This window comes from Patella vulgata, chromosome 1 (genome assembly GCF_932274485.2).
Source record: "Patella vulgata chromosome 1, xgPatVulg1.2, whole genome shotgun sequence".
Lineage (NCBI taxonomy): Eukaryota > Metazoa > Mollusca > Gastropoda > Patellidae > Patella > Patella vulgata.
In genome coordinates, this window is record NC_065879.2 from 28,739,608 (window position 1) to 28,755,030 (window position 15,423).

Sequence of the window (15,423 nt, forward strand, 5' to 3'; positions counted from 1 at the left end):
AATACTTATACCTTTTTTTAAAAATCCAACAGGAAACCATCTTTATACACTTTGCCATTGCCCATTAAGCTATGTGTATTGAACATTACAAATGTTAACTAGGAGTTTTATGTTTTGATTAAAATTTGGACAGCTGGATAATTCCAAAGATAACAATGTTTTTATTTATATGTTCAATGATATGACTATGAAATTGATTATGTTTAATTTGTTTTAGGGTAGAGAAGGTGTAAGTGGTGAACCTGGTCCACAAGGACCACAAGGACCTAGAGTAAGTAAACATATCAAATATACTTCATTTTCTGAGTTAAAATTCTACTGGATATATTCAAAGTAACATTGTGATGATAGATGTATTCAAAGTGTAATGTGGATGATAGATTTATTTCGCAAGTTTTCACACGGATAATCTCAACTAAGCAAATAATACAATGTGATATGTTTTTATACCTTTGACTTCCAAATTGTTCCCCAATGTTTCGCTGTCTATACCCTGGGTTTCGGGGTCCAAGGCATTTGACATAAACAAGTGAAGGTCTTGGCCAGAGAACTGGCTGCTCATAGTGTGGACAGCATCAATAGCGGTGAAATATTATTATAGTTATCATTATAGATTTGTTCTCTTTTCGTCTAGAATATTATAGATTTATTGTCTTTTCTTCTGGCATTTCTTAGATAGTATTGATATTATATATGTTTTATTTACTGTATTACAGGGTTATAGAGGTTCACCTGGACCAACTGGTTCCCCAGGTCTAGATGGTGATAAGGTAAGCTCTTATACATAATATGGTGGAAAAAAAACCAAAGTAAATGTAAGGTATCCGCTAAAAACTACACAATTTGTTCAGTATAAATATTTAGATAACAAATATGGGTGATATGCATTGACACTATTTTGACGAAAATCTTGATTAAAATAATAATTGATGATGGATAGTTATTAATTCCAACTTTTTTCTGTTTAATAAATAATTGTACGTAACAATTAATATTGTAGGGAGATACTGGTCCACCTGGCGAAAGAGGATTTAAGGGTGATCATGGAGCTATGGTAAGGTTCATATGATCTTGTGAAAGATTCTATTTCATTAATTACTAGTAATTGTTTGCAGCAGTTGGATATCAATTATCCAGTTGGTACGTAACCTTATTGACAGTTATGCAAAGCCTCATCAGTGGGTGTCTCTATGTCCAAGGAGCCACAGTCCAGCCGGTATGGTCTTATTGATGATTTTCTAGATGCCCTATTGTCTTATTGTTGGTTGTCTAGATTGTCAGTGCTGCTGCATATTAATATTTTCAGTTCTTATTTAAAATTTGTATAATTTTTGGGTTCAATGAATTAATCAATTTAAAGATATTTGTATTATTTGGTGTAAGAGTTGTTTAATTGTGTGTATTTCTCTTTACTTAAGGGTCCACCTGGATCTCAAGGTACACAAGGTTTGCAAGGTCCACCAGGAGGTATGGTATGTATCAACTAGTCATTTTTAATAATTTAAACTCTCTATTTTCTGTCTTTGTGTCCTATCTGAAGGATTTATGGATGGCAAGCAAGGTGTGTTGTTATTTTAATTCCCCATTCTTTAATACATTTATGATGCTTTTGCCCATAGCTATAATTGTTGTACATGAGAATATTATCTACAATATTGAATAAAATTTTATATCATTAATATTTTTCAGGGCCCACCAGGGTCTCCAGGCCCTAGAGGTGTTCAGGGCGTTCCAGGTTCAAAGGTAAATTATTTCACTTTTGAAACAAAAACTCATTTTTAATCCTCATAATAATTTGTCAGTCAGTTTAGGGTTATCTATTCTTTTCTTTACCGCTACAGCAATACCTCCACCAATCAAAACGTAAGAATCACAGTTTGATTCAGTTGCAATTTTGTCAGTTCCAGCATATTTGTAGGAAAAATTCAGACTAATTTAAAAGTGATAATTTAATATTTATTGTATTGTTTACAGGGTTCAGAGGGTCCAAGAGGTTTACCAGGACCAACTGGATTACCGGGTCTACAGGGCATGCCAGGACCACCAGGTCCCAAAGGAGAATTTGGTGATCCAGGAAGAAAGGTATACATTTATTAACTTATTAACAAAATACATATAAATACATTTGATAATTGGCATGAATAACACAGTTTTTGAAAAGTAATTTATATGTAACAATATATCATGCAGTGTTTGAAAATTAATGTTTATAAGTATTATGTGATATAAGTGATTTAGAACAACATTTTTGCCCAGGGCTTAAATCTGTAATATTGACTCTTTTCTTTCGTCAGGAATTCAACAAATTTTATTTGAAGGCAAAGTAACATCCTAATATTTTATCTATTATTTGAGGAAAAATAAGTTGCAGTGATCAGATTTAAATTCATTTCTATCAATAAATGGTTCAGAATTACTCATAAACTATTTGTTTTATTTATTTTTAAGGGCCCACAAGGTGCTACTGGTCCTTCTGGTAATCCTGGTCCTAGTGGGACTCCTGTAAGTATTTTATATAAATAAGTTTTTATATATTGAATTACATTTAACGTTTCTCTTTGACCAATTCAGGGGAATATTTGATTTATGCTATGTATTTAAATATTGGTAATAATGATGTCATTATTTATGAAATATGTTAATACTAAACTACAGTTTCTAAGGTGCTGTTGATTGTTGTTTCCATTGATCAGAGTTTTGAATCAGGAATGATTTTCAATGAGATTTAAAACATCCCCACTGTTGTTTTATTGGTTGTGGTAGTTTATTCTAGAGGAAACATTTGGCGTAGAACACCCATTATAATTTAGAAACAAATACTTCTTTGTTGCTCTTAAAGGTTTTTGATAAAAAAAACTTTTCACATGATTTCAGTGATGTTTTCATTATGAACAAGATGTTGATCACTATGAATGTTATTTTCTAGGGTAGTCAAGGTTTGCCTGGTGCACCTGGTCCTGAAGGTCAGATGGGAGAGAAAGGAGATCAAGGTGATACTGGTGCTTCTGGTATTCCAGGTATTGATGGTGAAATGGTAAATATTTATCTTTTAGTATATCACTCACATCTATCTTAAGTCTAAAACACAGGTTAGAACTTGAATGTGCACCAATATGTTTTTTGTAATAACTTCTTCAATCTTAATCATAAGTTAAGAACTGGCAAATCTAATAAAAATTTCATGTGCACCAATTGCCAAGTCCCAAAACCTAAATCACAAGATTGTTTACTTTAAAGTAAAATGATTTCGTATATAAATTAATATCAGTAATTTAGTTGAAGTTGGGTTTGTTGATTATCTTATGAAAAAATTTTGTTTGTTCCATTTAGGGTGGTCCTGGTGGCCCAGGACCTAAAGGTGATGATGGTCGACAAGGTAAACAAGGAGAACCTGGTCCACGTGGACCTCGTGGAGCTGAAGGAGATAAGGGTCATGCTGTAAGTTATTTATTCACTATAATTATATTAGGTTAAAGATACCCCCCAAACTTTAAAAGGATTAGGAACATATTATTTGAATAAACATTTCAAGTCTGCACACAATTTATACATAAAAATAATGTTATCTTTTGGGTGATTATAGTTTCTCTGTAAGTCTATACCTATATGAAAAAGCCATAACAATATTTATTTAATTTTTTTGAGAAATAACATTATTTTTATGGACATTGTTATGTTTGAGTTTCATTATTTTGTACAGATTTGATGTCTTGTAACAAACCCATGTAGTCTAAATTTTTTGTCTGTTAAGCGTCTAGTCGGTCAAGGCAATTGGCGGGATGCCTGCATATTGGTCAAAGCAGTAGGCTTAATGTGTTGTGATCCAGCGAACATGGCTTGGTAGGACCAGTCTCATATCGTTTTTTTGTCCCCCGCCTTTCGAAGAAAGCAGGGGACTATTAAAATGGGTTCGTCCGTCTGTCTGTCCGTCTGTCTGTCTGTCTGTCCGTCTGTCCGTCTGTCTGTCCGTCACACTTTTTGGGACACAATAACTCTCTTCCTAATTGAGCTAGAATGTTCAAACTTGGTGTATGTGTTTATTAGGTCAATGCCTTGATGGAGTTCGAAGATGAGCATTTTCCGCTTAGGGTAAGCAGAGATAAGCAATTTGATTGGTTGATGCTTTGGGACACGATAACTCTCTTCCTAATTGGGCTAGAATGTTCAAACTTGGTGTATGTGTTGATTAGGTCAATGCCTTGATGCAGTTCGAAGATGAGCATTTTCCGCTTAGGGTAAGCAGAGATAAGCAATTTGATTGGTTGATGCTTTGGGACACGATAACTTTTAATTGAGCTAGAATGTTCAAACTTGGTGTATGTGTTTATTAGGTCAATGCCTTGATGGAGTTCGAAGATGAGCATTTTCCGCTTAGGGTAAGCAGAGATAAGCAATTTGATTGGTTGATACTTTGGGGCACGATAACTCTCTTCCTAATTGAGCTAGAATGTTCAAACTTGGTGTATGTGTTGATTAGGTCAATGCCTTGATGGAGTTCGAAGATGAGCATTTTCCGCTTAGGGTAAGCAGAGATAAGCAATTTGATTGGTTGATGCTTTGGGACACGATAACTTTAGTTCTAATTAAGTGAGATTGATGAAACTTGGTGTATAGTTTCATTACAGTAATACCTTGACTAAGTTTGATAATGAGCATTTTCTGCTCAGGGTAAGCAGAGCGATACGCAATTTGATTTTTATATGTGTCCTCTAATTATTTTCCTATTTCGGCGGGGGACATCAGCCTCACTGTTGGCTTGTTCACCTACAAATGGTGAAATTTATGTAAGAGAATCAGTGAACAATTGATACGAGAACATTATGTAACATTTGTGAATCATGCCAAGTGGGTTATGATGTAATATTCAATGTTAAACTCTGTGAATCTGTCGTGAAATCGTCAACGACAACCGTAAGTTAGTCAACTGTGAACCATGAACATTCCATAGTGTAGAACACTATAATGAACCCGTAAGTGAATGAAACAACTCAATAGTGAAATCTTTTATTTACATTTATTATTGTTTACGTTTACATCTGTAAAGTAACTGTCTTGGTCATATAAAGGTTTTTCAAATTTAAGACTTTCTCGATGTTGTTGACTGATTGTCTCCCTTATAAACATTTTGGGAATCAGACCACATTCTCTGTGATGAACTGTCGCTTATCCTAGTTATCAAATGTTGTGTCGAGTAATGCTATGACACCTTTCTAAGTCCATGTCTACAGACATTATTTTTTTAGAATGAGAAAAAGTGATAATTATTGAATTATGACTAGGGCCAATATATATATATTTTGGGTTTGAGATGATGTTATTTTAACCTTAGGCCACATAAATCAGAATATTTGGTTTTATTGAAAATGTTGCTCCCTACTTCTTGCGTGGAAAAAAAATTTGAAAACAAACCAAAATATACTTGGTTGCTCTTCTGAAAAGCTGTTTGTTCAAATTTTAAGTTTTTAAATTTTAAAAAATATATTGTCAACGAGACCATTTTTTTATCAAGACTGAAAAGAACTAAAAATTTGACCTTATTACAGATTATTTTGTTACATTTGAGTTAAATAAGAACTGTTTATATTGTTATTATACCTATAAGTATTTCATTGTTAACAGGGAGCAGTAGGACCAATTGGACCTCAAGGTGAACCTGGTGAGCCGGGTCAAAAGGTTAGAAACTTAAAGGAATATAAATTTGTTTCAAGGAAAATAATAGTTAAATCATAGTATTACCAGGCAACTAATATACGTCCACCAGCATAAATTGAAGGATGACTTTCAAGTTTTCAGGATCAGGGGTAATGACTATGGTTAGCCAAACAATGCTGACATCAAATATCATAGAATTTGACCTATACCATTACATTGGGTGACAGGGGCAGTAACTCCTCAAACAAATTTTTCTTTAACTCTGAATTTCGTCCACCTAGTCAAATAATCCCAGCAATTTATTTTTAACCTTTAAACACACATATAGAGCATTTACAAAGTTCCAGTAACAGAGAAATAATACTGTGAAATTTCATTACATTACAGCCACACAATCCCAGCAAATTTGAAAAGAGAAATACCAAACACTCTGACCTGTTTTAGCACTTATAGCAGTAACTATGCATAAGATTGGTGGGCAACTATGAATTTTGATAAAGTTCCTTCTCAGGTCTAGCTTACAATCCCAGGAAGTTGAACAAAAATCTCCAAAATGAAAGCCTACATAGATGATGTTGTAACTAATATTTAATATTATCTATCTATAGGGTGAACCAGGTATTCCTGGTGAAGATGGTGATACTGGTCTTATTGGTGCAATGGTAAGCATTCAACTGTATTATTAAATACACAAATATGTTACAAAATATATAGCTTTTAAACTAATGTATCATTTATGCTGAGACTTAAGTTCTGTATACCAAATCAGGTCTGCTCTTATTATTGACAATTGCTAAAATAAATAGGATATGTGGTAATTTAAACAAATAAAATTTTATCCTTCAGGGTCCTCCAGGTCCTCATGGTGAGCCTGGATTACCAGGTCTTCCAGGAAAACAGGTATGTTTAATTTTCATTTTGTAATAAATCAATATTATTTTCTCATTTTTCTCATGTTTAGACTCTCATATTTCTTAGCTGGATATACCTCTCTCATACGTACCTTTGATTATATCGACCCATGAGCAATTTTATTTATGTAAATGTGTATTGGTATTTGCCACTTGACAAGCAAGGATAAGAATGGTAGCTTCTTTGTGCAGGGAGAATTCTTGGGTAATAAAGCAGTAGTGGGAGGGGTTAAAAACTTGTAGCCTTTTGACATTGCTTTATGCTTAATGTCAGCAGAATAAAGTGATCAGGTGAGATAGGGAGATATTAAAATTCTATGGACATCTGCCTATTTCACTGTTTGGTAGCGTAGTTGTATTGATATTGTAAATTTTGTTTTATCAGGGAAATACCGGAACTCCAGGTTTACAAGGATCTGTAGGAGAACCAGGATCAAAAGGTGATCGTGGTTTACCTGGACCTATGGGACAGAGAGGCGCACCTGGACCTGTTGTAAGTATTCTTTTATGCACTTTATAGTATAAGATACATCAATTAAGAACTGACTATGTCATGGATATTTTTGGAGCCCTTTTCCATCAACAAGGAATAATTGTTGGTCTATGGTAAATTATGCAACCTCCAGATTTTGGCTGCTATATGTACACTGTGGTCAGGTCATTACCATCAAATGGTTGGAGTTGTTAAATCTATATCACTGGAAGCCATTACATCTAGCTTTGTATTGTTATCAATGAGATATTGGGCTGTCAACGACAAATAGTCTTGTACATCTTCCTTGAACGGCATTTAGCAATTGACATACGTAATAAAGACAAAAATATAATATGGAACACAATTACTATTTCAAATAAAGCAATGCTTCGTTGAGGGTTTTCTCAACGTTTTCAAGCAAATAATAAACATGTGTAAAAGTTACACTATGGTTGTAAATATTAATAGTTTTGGCTATTTATTGTAGGGACCAGTCGGACAACCTGGTCCACCTGGACCTGCTGGACAACCTGGACCTGTTGTAAGTATCTTCTTTGCCTATTGACTACCATCTTATATTATTAGATACTTGTATCAAGGAAAATTTGTATCATAATAAAGACATTTTATGTTTTAGAAAAGAATTCTATAATATTTTTGTTTAACCTGAGTAACCTCACAGTATCATTTATATATTGACTAACTGCTTACCCAGAGTTTTGTAAAATGGGAAGTAGCACAACTTAGAAACCAGAAGTAGCACAACTTAGAAAACAGTAGTGGTAGTTGGTCAGTCCTAGTGTAGCTGCCAGCACCGAACAGAATAGTTACAGTCGCAAATATACTCTTTATTTTAATTTGTTTGAATGTTTTCTTTTAGGGTGAACCTGGTACCCCTGGTCCAGGAGGTATGCCTGGAGAACAAGGAACTGAGGTAAAGATAATTTCCTTGTAGTTGGTAAAATGTTTACTAAGTCTTACGTATTAGTGCTCGGCTAAAATTCAAATTAACTTTTGTATTCATCCACAATCTCAGCCTGGTTTACCTTCAGAGTATGTCCTCCTTTTACCAACCATCTCCTGATGATTAAACATAGTTGACAGGGCCATCTAAGGAGTTATAGTACGGAGATCATGCATTTCGATCTAGTGTAGTTTTGTGGAATAAACCTCACATAAATACCAAGAAATCAAAAATGTTGAACACAGTTAATGACGATAATTTTCAGGCAAATATATCTGGTGTAGTGCTCTTGATGGCCGAATATTTAGCATGTGCACGCTGTATCATAAGGCCTGTCATTGGGTCAACTGGCGGGGTTTTTTCCGGGTCCTAGGGTTTCCTCCCACTGCTAAAGACCCCTACGCCCAAGTGAATTATTGAAATAAAAATAAACTATGTGTTAGTCCCAAAATGACATAGTTTGTGTCGAGTGGACTTTAAACCCCATTTCTCTCTCTCTCGCTCTTCAGCAGTTTACTGCAAGAATGTGATCTCAGAATGCATCCATTTATAATAGTAAGAGCAGAAGAACTGCATTACATGTAAAGCAAAACCGACAAGACAAACCTGTAGACAAGACATTGCAAGAAATCAACAGCAAATATCAAACCATGTGAATATATCCTGGGACCAGTCGTAATCATCCACTGCACTGTACAGTCCTGGGCCTGTAATAATACAGTCTTCACTCAAAATGAAAAACAAAACAATGAAGGTTTTACAAGAAATATCTTATACAGAGCACTAAATCCATGGCTACAAATTCATAATTTATTATTTTGTTGTTTATTTGCCATTTAAAATTCTTTTTAATGCAGAAGTTTAACTTCTATTAAACATGTTGTATGTATTTCTATTATTTCTACAGGGACCTGATGGACCAGCAGGACCTAAGGGTAACCAAGGACCAAAGGGAGTAAAGGTAAATATTATTTTACTAAGAACAGTTTGAAAATTGGAATGGATCGAAGATTTTACATGTATTTTAAAACATTTTCAAATATCCATGATATATTTTGTTTCTCCCTTCAGGGACATCGTGGACCCATTGGTCCTATGGGACCAATTGGTAATCCAGGACCTAAAGGTGAACCAGGACCTAAAGGACCACCTGGACCTAAAGGAGATAAGGGTGACATGGTAAGATTTCCATTTATATGTATTACAGAATTTTAATCACTATTTGATAAAGTTTAAAATAAGATGTAGAATGAAGTTAGTAAAGACTAAGTCCATGTTTGTTTCAGTGTTTTGGATCTGTCATCAATGCATTTGTTTCTATTGAAAACTACCATTGGGGAGGATTGCATGTGGATCTAGATGACAAGATGCACAAATATTAGTCAGAACTCTTTTGCCTTGTTCTTAGATATAAATAATACCACAAACAGTTTGAATTTATGATTAATTTACATTCAAATGTGATAAATATGGACAGTTTTGATAGGAATTATTGAATGGAATGAAAATTTTATATTTAGGGTAAACGAGGACCAGAGGGACCTAGAGGTATTGATGGTGCTCCTGGTTTAACTGTAAGTTATGTTATTTTATGAAAATATTTACTGACATATTGAGTGCACAAAGAAACTTTTGTGCTTGTGATATCAAAAAAAGAATGAATTAAATATCTTATAATGGCCATTTTGGGTGTGCTTAAAGGAGACGACTGGACAGTAACTACTCAATCTAATTGTCTCCTGTAGCATAAAGTCAGATTTTGTGAATTTTACCACTTTGAACTTTTTTGTTTTTCCTGCAATGCTATATACTGAAAACTTCCTGGTTTTGGTTGTATGGAGTCTAGTTTTCATTAGCTAAATGTCACATACCAAATTAAAGATTTTTGAATGCAGAAGTTAAAACCAAACCAAATGTCATTTTTTTTTAATCAATGAATATTTATATGTAACAGGGTGCTGTTGGTGCAGTTGGACCCAAGGGAGAACCTGTAAGTAAATAATTCAACAATTCATTCATTTATTTTCAAAATTAAAGATTAAAGAGGTGTTATTACTTTATACGAAGAATAATAAATGTAGTGTGTTCGACATAATAACCACCCAAACACTTATTTTAATAGAATTAAAAAATCGAGACAATCTATGCAGATTGTTGACAAGCATGCAAATCATAGCTCTTTCTGGTGAAGTCAGGTAAAAACGTTGGGTACTTTATTATTGTGGTAGCTCAGTGCTGTTATATGTTGAATTCCGTAATTAATTTGGAGCAGTATCGTTTTTAAATATACAATAAAATTAATATATTAAAATCCAATTACTAATTTTTAAGCTCTTTGAAAAATGCTAAAAATGGGTACCAACCGTAAATCAAATTTAAATTAAAGGTGTGTAGGATTGAGAGATTTGTCCCAAAATTTGAATACCGCTGGTCAATGTATAGTAAAATCCTTTTAAATTATTCTTTACAAAATCCTACAAAGCGCTATTTTGGGTATTGCATAATGGTAATTACCGATATTTTAAATTGAAACTAACAAGGATTTACTATGTATCTTTATAATAAACCCATATACAGTAGATAACTAATAATACATAATATATATTTGTAATATTTAATTATAGGGTGAGACTGGAGCTAAAGGAGATGCTGGTGCTACTGTAAGTTACATTTGTTCCATAATCAATAGTAATTTCAGTCCAAAATACTATAATTTGACACAATTTTGCTAAAAATACATCAATTTTCATATGAATACAGTAATGCATTTGTGTTGAAATGAATCTACATAAATATGTGTAAAGTTTCCAACAACCTATTTTATTCTAATTAGGCTTTAATATTTTAATTATACATATGGTCGTATATATCTTTACAAAATGGTTGTCACAGAGATATTATGTTCTTTTATGAAGGGACAACAAGGAGAACCTGGTCCTCCAGGTGATGCCCAAATGGTTCCTGCCGATTTTGGTGCCGCAAATACAGGGGCCAAGGCTAGCAAACGTCGAAGAAGAAGACGTCGACGACGATCTGTTGAAGATTTCGATCTTCAGACAGACATGAGGCAGGCTGTACAAACATTAATGTCAGCAGGAGAGGCTAATGGAAGTAAAACGGAGGCTAGGAAAGTAATGAAGGAAGTTGTTCGTGTTGTCGTACGTCATGTTGAACAAATGGAAGAATCTATTCATAAATTACGCTACCCACCAGGCACCAGGGAATATCCTGCCTCATCGTGTAGAGAAATTCATGATGGATATCGTCATTTTAAAAATGGTAATTGTTTTTTAAATGCCAATACCCCATTCCATCAATCAATCTCTTCAGATTTCTTGTAAATGCACCATACAGACAATTTACTTTCAAACTTACTACACTTGTTTACTTGTGTTACTCAAAGTAATTGTCTCTGTCAATGAAAATGTGTAAAGACATCACAATTCAGAGCCAGGCATTCATTCTAAGTGGAGTACTTTTTTCACCAGAACCTTGTAAACACTATCTAGGTTCAAGTCTTAATTTTCAAATTAACTGGGTTTAAATGGACCAGGCATAATGAAGAACCTTATTGAGTTCAGGGGTGTGGGGGCCTTATGTTTAACATGTGCACATTTATTCATAGGTCTGTCATTGAGTTAAAGTGGTGTGGTTTCAATTCCCCGCTTGTACGTGACAAAGAGAAAGGTCACCTGTCCAACCTTGTGGGTTTTCTCCAGGTCCTTTGGTTTCCTACCACTGCTAAAGACCCTACAAACTAGCAAATCCTTGAAATAGAATTAAACCATTTGTTAGGTTTTGAGAGGTCAATCTGTGAGATACACATAGATGTTGAAACATAAACTAAACATCAACCTGCAGAATTTTATCCCTATTATTAAAGTTTTGATCTTCATTTGCAATATTTAGATCTTAAAATTTACCCACATTGAATATTTAACATTTTTTTAGTAAATGAAACCAAATTACAACGATAGATAGTCGTCTTCTAAATTTGTTGGTTTATATCGTACACAGAGCATTCCGCTTGTTGCGAAATTTTCAAATCGTTATATTTTTGGAAATGCAGAACAGAATGGAAATATTTTATGACTGATAATTCTTTAAGAGATTCCCTTTCATAATATTGTAATTTGCAAGGGATTCAAAATAATTCAAATGATGATCAGTGGCTTTAACTAAGATAAGAATTTAGAATACTAGTAATTATATTTAATCTATTTCTTCAGGCTGGTATTGGATAGATGCTAATCAAGGTTCACATATGGATGCTATCAAAGTGTGGTGTAATTTAACAGGATCTCAAGAAACTTGTATCTACCCAAAACGAAATAAAAATATGGTAAATACAATGCATGTAATTCTTGTTTGGTCCATTATGATTCCCAAGTAATTAAAGTATCCAATATAATACTGAGGATTACTGACTTGTGATAGGTTATAACCAGTCCCATATATATCTTCCATCTTCAGTTAGTGCAGAAAAGTAGAAGTTATATACCCCATTTCATTTTGTTTCCTATATATTTTACAGAAGGACTGCACAAAAATATTTTGTTGAAAGTTGTGCTGGTGTTTGTATATTCCGAATCTAACTTTTCTTTTTCAGATAAAAGAACAATTTTGGCCGAAACAGGGTGACAAATTAAAATGGTTCAGTCAACTTAATGGTGGATTTACAGTAAGTAATATGCGCAACTTGCAACTTTGGCGATTGACAGTTCGAGCCCTGTGTGAAAATGTGTTCATTATAGTCCCACATTTTTCAACCAAAATTTATCGGGAGGTTGTTTTAAATACATCCTGGGAATTATCAAAATTCAGAGTCATACATTTGTTTAATTTATATCTTGTTTTCTTTTTTCAGATTAAATATATTGACAAACATTTATTGAAATTTCTACGTCTGGAAAGTGTAGAAGTTTATCAGAAATTTAAATTCTTCTGCTCTGGTTCAGTTGCTTGGTATGATCAAGTTGCTAAAGGTTATGACAATGCTTTAATATTACAAGGTGAAAACAACCATGAGTTTAAGACCAAACAATTAAATGTGAACCGTATAATACATGATGGCTGTAGAGTAAGTAACATTTATAACATTGAGTTTCCTTAGATTAAACAAAGATTACAGGCAATAAGAATAAACAATTTGATTTGTCGATGCTTTGGAACAATGATTTTAATTCAGTTAGAGCGATGAAAGTTAGTGTATAGTATCACTACATCAATACTCACAGATGTCTAAGAGACATTGTTAGGTTTTTAACTTCGAATAATAACATTACTCATCCAACATGTTAATATGTTAAGACAAAGCCGAAGTTGTATCTGAATGTATTTTATTATTTGTTTTTAATGAACTGTGATAAAAGTGTATCAGAAATCAATATGAGCTGTAATACAATTGTTATTTTATGTATATTTTATTTTTAAAATATATGTATTTTATTGTGTGCCATGTTTAAAAAACAATTATTGAAATTGGTATCATAATGACACTGTATAGCACTATAAATGCATATCCTCCATCTATGTTTTAAATATCATCTACTGTAGGATGTTAAACCCCATTTCATTTTATTTCATTTCTATGTCATATCAACAACAAATCACTATTAGTAATGAAATAATTCTTTGAATTTCAGGATCGAAGGCAAAATGGTTACACAGAGTTTATGTTAAAATCGAAAAATTTGTATAGACTTCCAATAGTAGATTTCTTACCGCAGGACTATGGCAATCCTTGGCAGATGTTTGGATTTGAAGTTGGTCCAGTTTGCTTTCGTTAATAATTGTTAACATTAGTTTAATCTTTAATTATTCTGGCTAATGTTTAGTCCTCTGAAATTGTGATAAGATCTCAAAACAGTTTCATACTTTCCGTCCATTTAACTAGAGTTGAAACAATTTTAGTCTGGTTAATTTTATTTTTTTTTTCAAATTTGATTGTTATTACTTGTAATAATCTATATTATCATAATCATTGTAAATCTGATATGGTCATGACTCATATTGTTTTTTCTAAAAACATCAATTTATTTTTTTTTCAAACGTGGAGATATTCTTTTATACCATTTACTCGGCGCGCTGAAGAATTTCATTATTATCTGAAAGTGGCAATAATCGTTAATATAACTTAACCAAATGTAGTTTTTTTTTTTACAAAGGCCAATTTATCTGTAAAAATATAGGTTAATATAATATAAATGTACAGAGTACTAAGATTGCCATTTCAAATTATAATAATAAAATTCTTCTTGTTAAATCTGTACAAAGATTTAACCTGTTAGCTAGAATTGGGAAGGGTGCAAATCTATGAATCATAATCAGTGATGTCTTCATTTTTGTATCGCTTTTAAATTTTATCGTCAATATTAAAATTATCTTCTGAATATCACAGTTGTTGTTTCTTATATCCATCACCATTCTGGAGCCACGGTGGCTCAGTGAGTAAGACGCTGGCCTGCTAACCAGGAAGTCCCCTGTTCGATCCCTGTGTTGACCGAGAAAGTGCATCAGGATTTCCGATGCGTTTGCCCCTTGTCAGTAGTGCAGGACGAAGGGTCTGACAAGGGAGAGTATAGTCATTCTGATGGGACGAAATCCGAGGTCCTGTGTAAATATTGGCATGCATCTAAAAGAAAAGTTCACAGTTAGAATTTGAAATAAGAGTAGGCCGCGGTGCTGTTGTTCGGGCAAAATTTTACTCATAGCACACTTATGGCATATGCCCGTCTTCATAAGCCCAGTCGATGCAGAACAATAGGACGTTAAACCCCATCTCATTTCATCACCATTCTCAGAATGGAATAGGGGTTTAATTAGATAACAAACCTAATCACTCAACCCTCGGTGTTTCGACACAATAGATGGTACAATTAGTATTACTACAATATAGATCCAACTGGCAAACCCCAATGCTAATTACATAGGGATTCAAATAAGCAAAATTAACAATTTTTTCTTCAAAACAACGATTGATTATTGTTATTTATAACATTTCCGCCACAACCAACTACAGTTAAGCATATAATCCTACCTGACACGGGTACGGTCCCTTCTTTTAAATCGAAGCGATAATAGACATCTTTACCTTATGAAGGCAGGGTCTCGTGTACAACAGCCAATCAAAGTACTATCCTAATCTGAGTGGCGCAGGACTGATAGCCTACACCGTAATTACCAATTTTGATAAAAACAACGCTTGACAATATTTGCTGATAAACGAAAGTTGTTTCACTAGATTGGGCTGCGTACAAATAACGGGGGAAAAAAACACTCTACCCAATATATGATGTAAAATTTTGGCAACCTTCAAAAAAACTTAAATATTGTACATCAGCATGGAAGTCCCTTCTTTGGGAAAATATTTTGACAAGGTTATTATTCAAAATAAAATCTGAAGGCCTATATAATATATA

The 15,423-nt window shown here is 33.4% G+C and overlaps 1 protein-coding gene across 1 annotated transcript in view; it reads left to right on the forward strand.

Moving 5' to 3' along the window:
• The window catches only part of LOC126829100 (collagen alpha-1(I) chain), a 55,185-nt gene extending 40,791 nt beyond the window's left edge, over positions 1 to 14,394 (forward strand). Inside the window, exons 36-60 of the mRNA XM_050558992.2 lie at positions 218 to 271; positions 717 to 770; positions 1,001 to 1,054; positions 1,419 to 1,472; positions 1,690 to 1,743; positions 1,975 to 2,082; positions 2,449 to 2,502; positions 2,927 to 3,034; positions 3,331 to 3,438; positions 5,620 to 5,673; positions 6,261 to 6,314; positions 6,499 to 6,552; positions 6,949 to 7,056; positions 7,526 to 7,579; positions 7,919 to 7,972; positions 8,910 to 8,963; positions 9,074 to 9,181; positions 9,523 to 9,576; positions 9,957 to 9,992; positions 10,627 to 10,662; positions 10,918 to 11,281; positions 12,232 to 12,344; positions 12,612 to 12,683; positions 12,870 to 13,082; positions 13,648 to 14,394. Coding sequence (XP_050414949.1) covers positions 218 to 271; positions 717 to 770; positions 1,001 to 1,054; positions 1,419 to 1,472; positions 1,690 to 1,743; positions 1,975 to 2,082; positions 2,449 to 2,502; positions 2,927 to 3,034; positions 3,331 to 3,438; positions 5,620 to 5,673; positions 6,261 to 6,314; positions 6,499 to 6,552; positions 6,949 to 7,056; positions 7,526 to 7,579; positions 7,919 to 7,972; positions 8,910 to 8,963; positions 9,074 to 9,181; positions 9,523 to 9,576; positions 9,957 to 9,992; positions 10,627 to 10,662; positions 10,918 to 11,281; positions 12,232 to 12,344; positions 12,612 to 12,683; positions 12,870 to 13,082; positions 13,648 to 13,791 — 2,220 coding nt within the window. The 3' untranslated portion in view covers positions 13,792 to 14,394. The remainder of the gene's footprint in view (positions 1 to 217; positions 272 to 716; positions 771 to 1,000; positions 1,055 to 1,418; positions 1,473 to 1,689; positions 1,744 to 1,974; positions 2,083 to 2,448; positions 2,503 to 2,926; positions 3,035 to 3,330; positions 3,439 to 5,619; positions 5,674 to 6,260; positions 6,315 to 6,498; positions 6,553 to 6,948; positions 7,057 to 7,525; positions 7,580 to 7,918; positions 7,973 to 8,909; positions 8,964 to 9,073; positions 9,182 to 9,522; positions 9,577 to 9,956; positions 9,993 to 10,626; positions 10,663 to 10,917; positions 11,282 to 12,231; positions 12,345 to 12,611; positions 12,684 to 12,869; positions 13,083 to 13,647) is intronic.
• The last annotated feature ends 1,029 nt before the right edge of the window (positions 14,395 to 15,423 follow it).